Source organism: Corvus cornix, chromosome 12 (assembly GCF_000738735.6).
Source record: "Corvus cornix cornix isolate S_Up_H32 chromosome 12, ASM73873v5, whole genome shotgun sequence".
Taxonomy (NCBI): domain Eukaryota; kingdom Metazoa; phylum Chordata; class Aves; order Passeriformes; family Corvidae; genus Corvus; species Corvus cornix.
This window is the reverse complement of record NC_046342.1, coordinates 13,899,759-13,915,660: the sequence shown is the minus strand read 5'-3', so window position 1 is coordinate 13,915,660 and position 15,902 is coordinate 13,899,759. Positions and strand designations below refer to the sequence as shown.

Sequence of the window (15,902 nt, the reverse complement as noted above, 5' to 3'; positions counted from 1 at the left end):
GTATAAAATGTAAATTTTTATTAAAATAAAAGCAAAAGGCAGAGGACCAAAAAGAACTCATGGTTTTCAAGCATTCTGCACTGATATTTTGCAAAAAAATCCCAACAAGCGAATCTGAATGCTTGTTGATAGCCTCTCTACTAAAACATTCTTGTAAAAAAGTTACTTTGTAACCTACATGAAATAAACCATTGTAATAATAGATACATTGTTACCTAGTTTCATAACCACTACAAAGAGAAATAACACTTTGGGCTTAATGTTTAGGGCACACAAATAGCCACTTTCATAACTCAACTGAAAATTTACATGTATGTATACATACATACATACACATATTTTATAGATGATGTATTCTGTGTCCAATTCCTCTTTTTCCCAATGCTTGACATTAACTTGCCTATTTACCTTTTGTAACTCACCAAAACATTTTATGAGGCAGATTATTTTATTCCACTATTTGTTGGCATTTTTCTTCCTGTTCCTTGTACTTTTCAAGCTCAAATTCTATCCCTGCTTGAAAATAATGTACAAAAATCACCAGGGAGGCACTCGTATGTCTTTGAACAGAATCTGACCTGAGATCCAAAAATTATCTTGATTGTTCTTTTCTTGCGCTTCTGAAATTACTGGTTTGCTTTTATGAATTACTCCCTTAAACACCTTAGTCCTCAGTCACTGAATATCTTTTGTGTTGGGTTTCACTGCTGTGTTCAGTCTATCATTCTGACAGCAACACCACCTCATACTAGTCAACAGTCTGGTGATTACAAAATTCACTCTGATGGAAAGAATTACGGACATTAATCCCCTCAGGAAGGAGGATTGAAGCTGGGTTGAAGTCTCCCACACATGTGGTGAGCAGTCTAGCGGTTAACAGCTCTGCTAATGATGAAAAGGGAACCAAAACCATCACCACCTCCTGGGTTTTGAAAGCAAAGATTGACCTTTGCTCCCTTTCTGAAAGAAAGGGCTTATGATCCTAATTTCGAGAGAGTGTGAATCCAAAATGCTCCCTGGAGAAAGGTGCTTAGCCCTGGGTAGAGGCAGGATTTAAGCATGTTCCTACTTCAGCTACTGCATAGAAAATGTGAAGATTCACCATTTCCTTCAAGCTGCGCTGGCTGGTATAATTTTAACAAAACACCAACAAATACTAAAGAATTTGGCCCTCCACTTTCATGGAAACATGAACCAACTGGCCTCAGCCAGACCAACCTTCCCTTTGATACAACCAGCTTGAGTCACAACCTGGATCTGCCCTTCTGGACCTGACAGTCTCTGCTGGAAATGCCCAGTTATCCTCTCATCACATTTCTCTTGAAGTACTTGTTTAAACCATCTGTTTTGACAGCAAGTGAAGCAATAGTTTAGAAGATACATTTGGCACACCAGAAAAAGAAAGTGAAGAGAATATGCCATATTCCTAAGGCCACAACTTCACTTTGGGGTTTTACACTGTTTCCAGTCCTTATTGGTAGGACAATAGGTAACAGTGGTCAGAAACAAAGTTCAGTATTTTCACTGAATCACAGCATCATAGAACCACAGAATATTACGAGCTGGAAGAAACCCACAAGGATCATCGAAGCCCAACTCCTGGCCCTGTTCAAGACACCCCAACAATCCCTCCCCCTGTGCCTGAGAGCATTGTCCAAACACTCCTTTAGCTCTGGCAGGTTTGGGGCTGTGGCCATTCCCTGGGGAGCCTGTTCAGTGCCCAAGCAGTGCCATCTGTATTTCATTCAACATTTTACAAACTAAAACCTGAGCAGGCATCACCCAAGCATGTAATCACGCCTCCAATTATTTCTATTCCTCTGCTCAGGTTTGTACCTCAGAAATCAGGGGTGAGAATGTGTGTCAGTCTATCATGTTTAATGGGAACTGTAAATTGTAGTTGTGCTTGAACATTACCCACTAGCAGAGTTTCTCTATTACAAGAAAATAAACCATAAAATAATTCAAAGCAAAATATAAACCCAATTTAAAACAAGAAACAGATGTTTATCAATAGACCTTATACTCTTTCTCCATCTCCTGAGACAGAAGCCTTTCTTTCAACATCTCTCCATGATGTGGCCAAGCTCAAAGCCTTGTAAAATTTCTATGTCTTCTTTTACAGTTTGGGACTGCTGTTAAAAAATAAATAAAAGAAAACAAACTTAACCAACCAATTTTATTAAACTTCGAAAAGCTGACTCAGAAGTTGTGCAATAGCTCTGATTCAGCTTTCTTAGCTGAGTCAAAGCATCTGGCCACGTGATTCAGAAAACACCGCTCTGAAGTCGGGCAAGAGCTGCTTTCCAAAGGAGGAAATGCCTGTTTTCCCTTGCAATCATTGTGCAAAATTTCCTCAGTAGCACTAACAGTTATTTTTTTAAACTTGATACAAGAAATATGATATTCACAGCTCTCATTGTTCATCCAATGTTTCAAACCACAGTTAAATATAAACATTTACCATTTGGCCCAATGCCAGCAAAGACAAATTCTTCTAAGTCAGTGGTAAACCCTCATTAAACATACACCTCTTCCTCTGAAAACCCTGGCACAACACAGATCACTACCAAAGCCATGAACTGAAGGACTGAGGAAGGAAAAAACACAAATATTCTCTTTTCCTTAGTAAAATGAAATAAAGTCACCCTGAAAACATCCTGCCAACAAATTAAGAGAATGCTAGGTAACTGACTAATCCTGTAAAAAAAAAATTCCAAAAGAATAAATGCCTGCTTTCTTAAAAAACACACGAAACAGAATCACAGAACAGCATGAAATGCCACCCTAAAATTACCTGAGTCACTTTAAACCACAGAATGCAGACATCATGTGGGATCTCCAAGCCATCACACAGGCAGCTGAAGTCTACAGTGTTAATGACTTTTAGATTAAAAGAAAATTCTAACCAGCTAATCTGTCTCGCAGTAGCTTCACAACACAGAATTTCTCAAGACACCTGTTAAAACACCTTGACCTTCTTGCTAAGCAGGAATCTACCAAGTCCCTGGGAATAGGTATCATGACCCACGGTGCCACTCCTGCTAACTCCACTCCTAAAATAGAGCCCCTTTTGGCACACACACAAGGCACACCTTCCTTTGCATCCCTGCACCTGAAAGCTCTGTCTTCTACACTCAATACCTACACTTCCAGTATAATGAAATTTCAAGTTGAGTTCGACAAGCTTTAATAAATTAGTCACAGATCATCCTAAAATGTACAAAAATTGATCCTCAAGCTTCATAAATATTCAGTAGGATTTGGATATGAAATTTGGAAAGCTGTTACATAATTCCTGTGAAGATAGCTGAAAGAGGACAATATCAGAATGCCACCTGTGTAACTGAGATTAACTAAGACACAGAGCCCTTACTTTGGAAAAAAATATTTCAAAGGACCATGCAGCACTATTTTTTTATGACTAAGATAAGCTTTTCTCCCTTCAGGAGAAAAGCAGTAGTGATAAAATGTCTTTCTAATGAACAAAATATTTCCAGGACTAGTATTTTGCAAAGTGCTTCTGTCAAAACTTCTGGAATTTTACAGGCTTCTTTCAGTTACAAAATAAAAAATAACAAATAAACCCAATACTGTAGACCACAACTTGTGGTTACACTATTATCTGATAGGAGACTGGTTTTTAAAGTATGGGATTAACAGTACATTTAATCAATCTTGGTAACATAGGCAGTGGACAGCAAAATTGATTATTGTTCAGATAATAAAATGTTGCATTTTAAAATTATTGGTATTATCACTATAGCACAACAAGTATTTTCACCCTCCCTTCTCTTGTTCGGTTGTAATTCTACGAAAATGTGCTGGCTTTGCAGAAACACAAGGGTCCATATCAGGAAAGCTTTTCACGAGGCTAAGAACCACTCACTACTTTTTTTATACCTCAATCACTGAGTTGAAAAATTTCAGGTTTATCTGCCAAGAGTGACTATTTTAATATCTGCAGATTAGACAGCCAGTGTCTTAGAATTTTTACAGAACAAGATGACAAGCTCTTGGAACACTGATGCTAATTTTTAGTAAATGCTGAGGCTACAGAAGACTGCATAAAAAATAAAACACTAACATAATTTAAAATGAGGAGAACAGCCTGACCCCAATAGGTTAGCTTGGTATCAGTCTTGCACAAAATCCTGGTATATAGTCAACAGAAAAATAAAGGATGGTGGTAAAAAGTAATGCTAAACGTAGGCTTACAGAAAATAGGTCTCGCTAAATAAATTTGGTATCACTTTCTGACAAGAATATAGGTTGGACTGGATAAAAATACCCTGCAGTTTCTGACCTACTATACTTAGATCTCTGCAAGATTTAGTGCTACACAGAAGTCTGATTTAGAAGTTATTCAACATGAAGATAACCTGGAATCTAAAACCACCTCATAAATTATTAGGGAGGCTAAAGAAAAATATTTTAAATCCACTTCGTCAATAGCTAAAGCTGTTTTCTTAGCTCTTAAAAATCACAGCTTATTATAGCCTGGAATACTATAAAAAGCTTCTTCCCTTTTAACTTTTTGTGCAATTGGGAAAAAAATTATATATACACACACAGTTAAAGGGAGGAAGTATAAAGTTACTTTAAACTTTGACTCTCATAGATTATTTTTCAGGAAAGAAAACTTCAGCATTAACAGATTTCCTTAATAAAAAAACATCAGTGCACTTCAAAGCCATATTTTTTGGGAAAAAAAAATATATATACTAATGAAAAATCAGAGCCAGTTCTACCCAAGTTTAACACCTTGCAGTACTAAACTTACCTAGGTTACACTTCTTGCATCCAGAGTCACCTAGAAATATTACAGAAATTTAACACTTTTGACAAGGACATGTGTGTAACAAATTATTATGTATGAGCTCCTCCAGGGTCATACCACATGGCACACATAAAAGAATTCAAGGAAAGAGGGAAAACTGCATCACATTTAGCTTGGTTGGAAGCACACACAGGTACTTATTCCAAAAGAGCTGGCACAGAGTCAGGTGCTATCCCCCATGCAAGACATTTTCTCCTATTGCATGAATCTCCACTACTGATGCTTTAGGGAAGGTCCAGTGCTACTCAGAGTTTCTGCTGGTCAGCGAAGGATTATATAAAAGACTGCAGCTGATAGAATCTGCACAGAATACCCCAGGTGGTGAAGGACAAATAAATAAGAGTAGGTCAACCCTGCTCCAGAGATCTACATCATACATCACACTGAATTAATGGCAAATACATGACTGTATACAGCCCAGTGCAACACCTCCACACACAACAAACAAGGGTTGTTTCACACTTACAAGATGAGGAATTCTACTTTGAAATGGACCAAATCAAAACAAAAACTCCTAAGACGCAGTGAATTCTCAAACATGTACAGAAACCCAGCAAGCTGGAACTGGCTTCCCAAGCAAAAACATCTCATGGACACTTAATATGTCAAAATAGAGAAGGAGAGAGAACAGGCTATTCCATCAATACCTACCTAGCCTTAGTGAGATTCTTGATGATGTATTTACCAAGTTTTACTTCCATTCTAAAGGAGAAAAGTTAATGAACATCGATGATGCCTAAAAGCCCTGTCTTCAACAGAAAAATAATGGCTTTGTTCTCAAAATTGTTCTTACGAGCCTAAGACCTAGAAAAAAAAATTTCATAGAAGCTTGTAATTAGTAACAAATACGAAGAATGGCACAAAAGTCATTGAATATTATTAACTAGTCATATGGACTGCTGTATTCTAAATGAAATACTCAAGGACTATCTACTTGTCATTGTGGAGAGCTTAGTAAGACTATCTGACCAAGAGTGGAATGATGAACAAAAATTGAGAAAAGATTGTATTGGATTACATGATAGAAAATCACACAGAAGTTCTGAAATGATTAAATAAATAATTGTGGATTTTCAGCTACAATAGCCTTCAGTTCTGACCAACTGTGGTAAAAACTGAAAGAAACAGAAAATGGAAAGAGCTCAGAGAGGTGCAAGAAAAATATTAAGTCTTGATTAAACTGGATGTTTCAAGATGCTTAAGACTTCCAAAAGGAAATAAGTGGATAAAGAGAGAAAGGCAGTAACTGTATAAAAGTTGCATAGAGAAGTTCAGCTAGGTCTTCTTCTCACCCCTTGGCAAAATACTAGGGCTGTACCACAGCCATAAGAAAAATGAAGTTTTTAGTCAAACCAACTATAATAAATGGCAACAATATCAGAGTTCATAAACGTGATCATTTTTAGTAGCGCATACATAGTTCATGAATGCATGGCCCATTCTTTGGCCCAAACCTGGGTAACTGGATAGATAGTTAGGTTTTCATAAAAAATTATTTCACTCACCAATCACATAAGAGTACATAAAAATTTCAAGAACGGAAGCCACTTATCCAAGTTTTCTATGTTGGAAACTCTTTATTCCTAGACGTTCAGGCAGAGTTTTAATGACCACTCCCAGTAATGCTTTCCTAGTACCACCTTCCAAATGACCTGATCAGTTGCCTATTCAAGACAAAGTACTGACTTGAAACAATCTACAAATCCGTGAAGAGCTGTTAAATGTCTCTATCCAGAACAAATAAAGCGCCTCTTAATCACTCTCAGCTCTAAAACCAGAAACTAACAGATTACAGCACACATTAACTTCGTTCTTTTCTCAACCTGATTTTCCCCACCACCTTAAAACTGTCAATGAATAGTGCTAAGCAGAACAACATCATAAGCCACTCAACTGTCCAAACCAAAATGAAGAGGGAATAGAAAGGTGTCAGGCTCTGGCAACGCCGCAGGTATTGTGATATACACTACAGTAACATTACCAGCTTTAGCACTGTCCAAGCATCCAAGCTTACGGACCAAAAGCCTAAAACTCAACACATGGTAACACCTTAACATCTCTTTTCTCCAGACACCTCTAGCCACTTTTTCCAGCGCCAGCTTAGTTTGCCGGGACAGGAAAAAACAACTATTGTTCCTATCTGCTAGTGATAGTCAAACCCGCCAGGAAACATCAGAATAATGATTTTTTTTTGCACGCTCCAGACCCTGCTGACTGTCCTCCCAGCATCGAGTGGGACTGAGCCCAAGCGCAGCCAGGGGAGGCCAGCCCAGCTCCCCGACACCTGCGCCATGGGCATGTCCTCCACACCCTCACCAGGGAAAAGGCACGGAGGAGTCCGCACTCCCGCTCCCTCCAGCCACAGGGGCTGGACAGCCACCACAGCGGATCCCACCACCCTCAAGTGCCATGCCCACGACACCGGGCACCGCGTTGAGACCATCCACCTGCTCCCTGGGTCATCGCCACCACGGCGGGACCGTCTACCTGCTCCCTTGTGCCATCACCACCATCACTGCAGGCAGAACGACACTGCCGCGGCCGTGCGGGAGCCCTGTGCGGGGAGGTCGGGACCACCGAGGGCGACGGTGACGGCACCCCGGGGAGCACCCCCCGAGCCAGGGCCGTGGCGGGAGGGCGGCCGAGGCGCCCCCGATCCCGGGGGCCTCGATGGCGTGGGACCATGTGCCGGGGGCATGGCGGGGCGGCCGGGCGGGGGGCGGCGGGGCCGGTGAGGGTGGCGGGGGCGGGGAGGTGGAGCCTGGCTGCGGGACCGCCGCTTCCCTCCCCCCGTCGGGCGCTCACCTGGCGGGGCCGCCCCTCGCCAGGGGGCCGGTTCCACGCGGGGCGCGGGACTCGCCCGCTCGCCCTCGCCGTGCCGCGCGTCCGCCGCCCGCCGGCTCAGGCCCCAGCAGCCGCCGCCTCCCCCTCCATGGCCGCCGCTCTCGCCGGCTGCATTGTGGGAAGCTGACCTCACTCGCTGCTGCCGCCGCCCCGCCGGCTCCGGCACTCGCCGCCATGGGGGCCGTGACCGACGGTGAGACCTCCCTCCTTCTCGCTATCCTCCCCTCTTTCCTCCCGCCCGGCGCAGCGACCCCCGTCGGGGCTCCCCGCAGCGCCGCGCCCCCTGCTCGCCCTCCTGGGAGCGGCTGCCTGCGGCCCCCGCGCCCGCCCCGGGGCCGCTCACCCCGCAGACGGGCCTCCATCGCGGCCCCGGGGCCCTCCATGCGCCCCCCGGCTCCGCAGCCCCCGCGATTCAGCAGATCCGCCCGCTCTGGCTCCGGGAATCGCTCTCTGAAGGGCCGGGGGAGACCCGGGCGCGGCACTGGGAGGCGGCTGCCATGGCGTGAGTGTTTAACAGGAGCTTTTCCTCAGATGAAGTTATCCGCAAGCGGCTGCTGATCGATGGCGATGGAGCTGGTGACGACAGGCGGATCAATTTGTTGGTGAAGAGTTTCATTAAGTGGTGTAATTCCGGATCTCTGGAGGAAGGGTATCTGTTGGTTTTGTTTCGATTTTTTTGAGTCTTGGAACTGCTTAGCTTGTGTTTCAGTGGAAAACAGGGCTCGATCCATTTGAAAGAGATCCGTGTTAAAATGTGCACAGCTGCTTTTCTTTGGCTCCGTGGTGTTTCCAGGGCAAACGCCGAGCACTGTGCTGGGAGAGGAGAGCTACAGACGGGTCAGAAATCACTGAAGGCTGCGGGCTGTATCGTGAAATCCGCCAGCACCGCTCGAATGCCCTCAGGATTGCTGTGCCTGCTGCGTGATCCAGCCCTGAGTCCCGCTATTATAACAGGATCATGACTCGAATATTTTAGTTGGCAGTTCTGCGTTTGTTCTGTTAGGGAAGGGAAATACTGCTGGCATTTCTGCTGCTGTCGTTCTCTTTTTTTTTTAAAGGCTAAAGTGGTAAGGCATGAGAGACAGCCTTCTGTGGGGTCCCTGTTAGTATATGTTAGATATATGTTAGATATAAATTCCCAGAGGACACAATATTACAAGTGTGTATACAGAGAAGCACTGCAGTATTAAAATACTATTTCGGCGGTCACAGAGCCAACTCTAGCTGGAAAATTTATAAGCCCTGGGTCAAACTGCTCATTGCTTTATTACTCACTTTGCACTGGTAAGGACATGATGGTGGAATTGAAGTGTACGGTGTTTCTAACTGCACTTCCAAAAAATTATACATTGAATCTTTGAAGTGTTTTCTTCATTGAATAATAGCTGTCCCTTATGCTCCATGAAGTTTTGTTTTCTTGCTCTGTAAAGTTAGGAACTATTTTTATGCTGCTTGGGATTAAATGTCTTGTCTGTTTTCAGATACAGCCAGTACCAACGAATGCTGAGTACTTTATCACAGTGTGAATTTTCAATGGGAAAAACTCTTCTGGTGTATGACATGAACCTGAGAGAGATGGAAAATTATGAAAAAATCTATAAGGATATAGGTAAATATGAGAAAATGTTACTCGTTTCTGTTTGACAGTTTCTCTTATGAATAAGCTCAAGCCAGTTCTCATGAATACAATATATACATCTGATGAGTTGGTTTGGAGGTTTTTTGGGTTTGGTTTTTTGCCTACTAGGTAGCATTCATATATGTGCTATGAGCATCTTGTAATTATATAGAATATATCCAAACGAGCTTTTTTAACCTATTGAAGTGTACGTAGTTTTTAAGCTGATGGAGCTAACAAGCCACCATGTCACAAACAGCTCTTTCTCTTCTATAGTTTAGCAGAATGGCTTATTTACATGTATTGTTTGAGTTCAGTATAACTCTGTATCTTTCTTTTATTTTTTTTTTAAGAAAATAGTATAGCTGCAGCCCATGAGAAGATCTCTGAATGCAAAAAACAAATCCTGCAAGCAAAAAGGATTCGAAAAAATCGCCAGGGTAAGGCGCAATGTCTGTATTTACAGTGGTGGGCTTCATTATCTTGTTATCTTTTAGAATGCATTCTACTGGAAAATAGATTCTAAATTTTTGAAAATGCAAGGCATCATGGTTACTATATTCAACCTGGTGGGTTCCACACTCACTACTGAAAGTTTTGGGTAGATGACACAGGCAAGATTGAACCAGGAGATCTTAATGACATGCAGCATCAGGAAAACATAAAACAGTGTCCTTTCTGAACACCTGTTTTAAGAGGTGTATTTTTTCCCTCCTTTTAAAAGTATATGCTCATAATTCATGGAAACTTAAAACATTCTAAAAGATGAGCAGTTGAGAAGAAGCAAAAATTTGTTTTTTCATGATAAATGAAATGCCAGAAGAAAAATTTTAGAAATAAAACATGAAAGGTTTTAAATACAACAGTGACCAATGCTGTGCATAACTTTGAACTCAACTGGAAATCAAAATAACCGTAACCAGTAGGAATGTAGAGTTCTTACGTCTTCACAAACATAGGTCTGAAGTGTTTGCTTTTTGATGTGTTCTGTCCAGTCTGCAGCACAGATTTTTCCTTGTGAATGAGGTAGTTGACAGATGTACGGTCTTACTGTCAGGAAGCAGCTGTGTTAGTTGCCTGTATAACCATAATATTGTTCTTAAAGTGTATTAGTTTTTTAAAAAATCCTAAAAAATAAAAAAACCCACAAGCATAATTTTATACTTTTTTCTAAAAATCTTAAAGGTTCATGTGTAACATCAGCACCATTTTTTGCACATATACATTTTATTGTATCTAAACCAAATGTTTATGAATCAGACACAGAAGACTAAGTGTGTAGCAATGCAGAGCTATCTAAAGGTGTTTTGAAAAACATTAAAGCAGTTTTTCAAGAAGGAAAAAGAATCTGCCATTCTGTGGTACCTGAGTTTTGGCTCTTGAATTGGTATTTTCAGAAGTATTTAAATTAACTTTTTAAATGTCTTTCAGAATATGATGCATTGGCCAAAGTCATACAGCATCACCCAGACAGACACGAAACACTGAAGTAAGTATAAAACTATATTAAATTATAATAGGGCAGTAAACTAGGAGTCACCAGACTTGACATTTCCTTGCTTTCAGTTTGACTTTTCCTCACTTTTATATAATTTCTTTGACACAATAAAAACTTGTGTTTCTGTGCCTTTACGAGCTTTCTTTAATCTCCATCTCTATGTGTCAGAAGCATTGAAATTTTAGTTGAAATTTTTCCACTGTTACGGTGAATAAGTGAACTGAGATGTAAACGAACATCTGATGTCAGTTTACCTATGAGTTGCTCAGAAAAGGGAAATGGTGGGAAATCCTTTAACTTGCACCAGCCAGAGATTCAGTAGTCACTTGAAATGCAACACACAAGCAAGTAAGGTGGAATGAGAGAAAGTAGGAGGAAGCTCTTAGGGTTCTTTTCTCTGTTTTCCTTCTGGTAGCTGTTCCTGCATGCCCGGTTATAAACAGCTGTGTTGTGCACCACACATAACCTGCCCTGGCATGCAGGTCAGACCTACCTGTTGTCCAGCTTGTCTTGCATGTAACTCACAGTGCTGCTTGTCACATTCTAGGTTTGCATCACTATCTGTGCTTTTGGGGCAGTTGTGGAGAGATTAACTTTATCAAGCCATAGAAACTTATGGACCACAGGACTTACTGCATCTATGAGTTTGTTTTTCTTAAACTGATTAAAGATGCGATGTGGGGTTACTGTTCCCATTTAAGTGCAGCTGTGCACTTATCCTGTTGCCTACTTTCAGTGAAATTGCCAAGGGAGGCTGTCTTTTCATATTCCATTGCCTTTCATAGCAAATGGAAGTGTTTCAGTTATACTATTACCCTAATAGTAGCATTTTTATAGCTATAAGCCACTGACAATGTTTCACACATTTCTTTCTTGTATATTGTTTTTCTGTGCCTCGATTTCATTACTACAACTTTGATTATTACAGGCAATTCTCATGAGGCTTAACAATTTCTTACTTCATTAGTCAGCATGTGCTATTTATCAAGTGACGCTTTAATAAAGAACTACCAAAAGTGGAGTTTTTCAGATAAGTCAATTAAGAATAGAAACAACTAAATGAGAGAAGCTGTGACTGCCCCTGGAAGTGTTCAAGGACAGTTTGGGTGGGGCTCAGAGCAGTCTGGTTTAGTGAAAGATGTCCCTCCCCATGGCAGGGGGTTGGAACTAGATGATCTTTATGGTCTCCTCCAACCCAAACTATTCTATAATTCTGTGATAAATGATACTTTTTTATCTTAGAGGATGCTGAGTTGTTTAGGTTTGGAGGGATTATTCTAATTTTGCTTAACACATCCAAGCTTAAGTTTCTTAGGCAAAGCTAGAGAGAGTGGTAAGTTACAGCTGGCAAGAATGCAGTCTATAGGAAAGTATACAGAAAATGATACAATGAACCAAATGCCACCCTTAATTCAGAGTAGAGGAAGCCTCACTAACAATGTCACACTTCTCATGGAATTCTTAATCACTAAAAACACTTGAGAAAACTTCTTGTGAGAAGAAACATAAGGGTTTATTGCAAGAGTTACATTTATAGCTTTTGCAGGTTATGTGGCACAATAGAACAAAGTTCAGAAAAATACTTTCTTTATGCTTTTAAGAGTCTATTTCTTGGAACAACAAGTTATACAGCACAAAAGAACCTGTTAGCAGCTTAGTCACAAGTAGTGCACAGGAGCCAGTTCAGGAATTGATAGGAGCTGAACTACTAAACAACAGTGCCCACAGTGTAATTAGATTAGAAGAGCTGTTCAGAGGACCAAGAAATGACACTGAGTCTTAGAAAAGGAGATATGAAAGTAAGAAGGCTAAGCAAAGATTCTCTGGAATGTAAAGTAAAAGGAGTAAAATTCCAGATGTAGCTTGGATGTTACAAGAAAAAAAAAGTCTGTCCTCTCAAAGTCTGCTTGCACCTGACAGCAGAGTGTAAACAGCAAGATTTGGCCAAATGGAAGTTTTCAGAAACTAGAAACTAAATGCTTGCAGAATCAGTGTATGAGCCTATAAGCTGTTAGCCTGTTTCCATCAAAGGAAGGGATAATGTCACACCCAGCTCTCTCAGGCATTCCTATTGAGGTACCAAGCATGCTGGCTCAAAAAAACCCACACTCAGGTTGCACTAAAATAGACCTTTTCCCATCCACAATGAGGTACTTAGGACTAGAGGGCTTTTTGTGGTTCCCTACCCAGACTAGTTGCAGCAGCTATTAATGGCTTCAGGAAAAAAAGATTGATTTCCTTGCTGATCCCTATATGACTCTGCCTGCTAATTAATCGGGGATGATCAGCCTCAATCCACTTCACCTTTAAATGAACAGTTTGTTCTCATTGCATGGTGCATAAATTATGATGGGCATTAGAAGCAGAAGTGCCAAACTGGACGTTTGTCTTAAGAGTTGGTGCTCCATCCTCATTTGAAAGGTATATATTATGGTACCTGCTATTCTTTCCCTCAAAAAGGATTGTGGTGGTCCATGGTGAGTTCAAGTGAGAGCATAAAGTTCTTCCCCCAGAGAGTGGTTGGGCACTGAACAGACTCCCCAGGGAAGTGGTCATAGCACCAATCCTGACAGTTCAAGGAGCATTTGGACAATGCTCTCAGGCACAGGGTATGACTCTTGGGGTGTCCTGTGCACGGCCAGGAACTGGAGCTGATGATCCTTGTGGGTCCGTTCTGGCTCAGGATGTTTTATGATTCTATGAATCTGCTGCTTTAACTTTCATTGTATGGTCAAGTAAATAACATGTGTCAGGACTGAATTGTTACAAATGCCCAGGGTGCAACTGTATTCCAGCTTTTTGTAAAAGTCCTGAAATTACAAGTCTAGAACATAATAGTTTAACAATTACATGAAATGACCTCTAAATCATTTCACTTGTTTTGTTTACATAAGCTGTTTATTTTATAGTTCTTTCTCCTCTACTTAGAGCAAATCTGTTTTGCAAGAATTTTACAGAATTTTTTGAGAATACTCTGACAATTTCTTTTCAGGCAGCTAGAAGCTTTGGGAAAAGAACTGCAAAATCTTTCTCACATTAAAGAAAATGTTGAAGATAAGGTAGGTTTTTCATAGAGATGTTTATATAATAATTTATTAGGAATACAGTTAATGTAGAATCTGCTATGGGTTGTTTGGCTGTATGTGCTTTCTGCTTCCTACAACACCTATTTTATCATTTCAGTTGGAGCTGAGAAGAAAGCAGTTCCATGTTCTCCTGAGTACCATCCATGAACTTCAGCAAACCCTGGAGAGTAAGTGCTGTTCTTTGGTAATAGATATAACTGGGTTAAGTTTCAGCAGATCAAAAGGAATCACAACTTCTGGCAGTGGAATAGCGGTGCAACTGAGATTGGTAACCTCTTGCATTGGCAGGATTTTTTCCCCAGTAGTAGTCCAGAGCCTGAGACTGCTGTGAATTTTTTTTCTTCTACCAGCTACCCACTGTGCTATTTCCCGACTAGCTTCAGGTTACTTTGTAGGCAGCGGAATACTTTAAAGTGTGAGGATGGAGAATAGCAATTTGAGGTTTGTTGGTTTTTTTTAACAGAAAGTATTTCTTACAGAAAATTATTCTTGTGCTTATTTCCAAATATAATTTTATAATTACTATTGCTGTAGTTTTGAACATGTCACTGCTATCATGGTGTCATTTGGGGCTTTACTAAAAAAAATTTAAATACAAGGAAGGTAAATGACAACCTACTCACACTGTGAATCTGTGATAGAGCAGGGACTAAAACTGTCAGACACAAGAGCTAAATTCAGGAATTAGTTGCACAAATTCTTTTGTCATACAAATACTTAATATTTTCAAAACAGCACTAACTTTTCATGCTCTAATGTGGATACTATTGTTTTAAATATTATTTTCTGTATATTTGCCATGTCTTTCAAAGACAGAGCAATTGGTACAGCCTCTGAGCATGACCTGATTAAATGCTGAGATGGCTGTAAGAGCAGACTTTCATTCTCTAAGGCTGTCTAGATCTTCTTAAGCAGAATGAACTGCTAATCCTAGGTGCACTTTAGCAGAAGGTTATTGTTATTATGTATTACTAACACTTGCTTAAGTATTAGTCTTGGAAAATGCTTTTTCATGTGAATATATAGATTACCTTTCAGCGTTCAGGATTTTGTGAAGGAAGTAGCAGTTTAGTGCAAAGCACAGCTTTAGTATGAAATAAATAAACCATTAGTAGGCAAAGAGAAGGAAGGGGTTAGAAGCAATCTGGTACTGTTTGCTTCAATTGATACTATAGAATTTACTCCATATTTCCAGTAACAGCTTTTAGAGATAACATCCTTAAAAACTTTGAAGGATTATTTTGTTTGTTTGAACATGACATTTTATAGAATGAGATACTCAACAACACATTTAAGGCAATCAAAATAAAATACAAGTGCGAACAAGTTCTGCAATATCGTCTGTATATATGACCAAGCATATTTGACTAATAGTAATACTGAATTTTAGATGATGAAAAACTTTCAGAAGCTGAGGAATCCCAAGAAACTCAAATGGAAGCAGAGGCCAAGCAGTAGATGTAATATGAAGACTGACAATACTACTTAAGAAAGTCCAAGTATCTTCACTTCGTGTTGAAATCAACAGTAAGAGAGATGGAGCTGAAAATAGTTTTCTACTGCTTGTGTGAGTTTTTATACAAAAATACTTGTTTTGCATATGCTTCAGGGGAAAACAGTTGCAAATGTTTGCAGGCAGGCACTAAATGGATGTTAATCCACAAATTTAGTAATTTGTGACAAATGTACTTTGTTTCACAAAGGATGAAGCTTCTACACAGTACTTGTTAACTAAGGTGTTTGCAAAACTTTGCCAATAAAAAGAGTTTTCACAGATTTTCATATTTTTAGTAGGTTTTATTTTATAAGGGATTGAGCCTTACAATCAGGGCTTCTTTTCTTACATGACATCAGACTGAGGGCAGTGCGTCTTTTCAAGAGTCCCAGCTTCCCTACCCTGTTCTAGATGGGACCTAAATCTGAACTAAGTAGGGTCTTAGTTTTTTAAAGTAGCTGCCATTTTAGAACTTACCGTGACTAGACTAAATTTGATAGTTTCATATAAAACAAATTACT

The 15,902-nt window shown here is 40.3% G+C and overlaps 2 protein-coding genes across 4 annotated transcripts in view; one reads left to right on the top strand and one right to left on the bottom strand.

Annotated features, from left to right (window-relative positions):
• The window catches only part of ATXN7 (ataxin 7), an 88,880-nt gene extending 80,655 nt beyond the window's left edge, over window positions 1–8,225 (bottom strand). Inside the window, exon 1 of one of the 2 annotated variants that reach the window (XM_039559310.1) lies at window positions 8,028–8,225. The gene's annotated coding sequence lies outside the window, so the exon portion shown is untranslated. Of the gene's footprint in view, window positions 1–7,645; window positions 7,732–8,027 lie in introns of those variants that run through there. The other variant, XM_039559309.1, reaches the window with a different exon arrangement.
• Window positions 7,738–15,663, top strand: THOC7 (THO complex 7). Of its 2 annotated transcripts, XM_039559314.1 has the most exons (8): window positions 7,757–7,877; window positions 8,216–8,333; window positions 9,166–9,293; window positions 9,656–9,742; window positions 10,734–10,791; window positions 13,793–13,859; window positions 13,984–14,053; window positions 15,277–15,663. In XM_039559314.1, the coding sequence occupies exons 1-8, from the start codon at window positions 7,859–7,861 to the stop codon at window positions 15,342–15,344; spliced, it is 615 nt and encodes a 204-aa protein (XP_039415248.1). In that variant the 5' UTR covers window positions 7,757–7,858; the 3' UTR covers window positions 15,345–15,663. The 2 variants fall into 2 exon arrangements, with proteins under 2 accessions (XP_039415249.1, XP_039415248.1); XM_039559315.1 differs by lacking the exon at window positions 8,216–8,333 and having other exon boundaries at window positions 7,738–7,877.
• Window positions 15,664–15,902: the final 239 nt, after the last annotated feature.

Bases quoted from the DNA above. Each gene is read 5' to 3' on its own strand.
- THOC7 (XM_039559314.1), top strand. The intron at 9,743-10,733 runs GTAAGGCGCAAT...AATGTCTTTCAG, and splicing joins GATTCGAAAAAATCGCCAGG to AATATGATGCATTGGCCAAA. The intron at 10,792-13,792 runs GTAAGTATAAAA...ATTTCTTTTCAG, and splicing joins GACAGACACGAAACACTGAA to GCAGCTAGAAGCTTTGGGAA.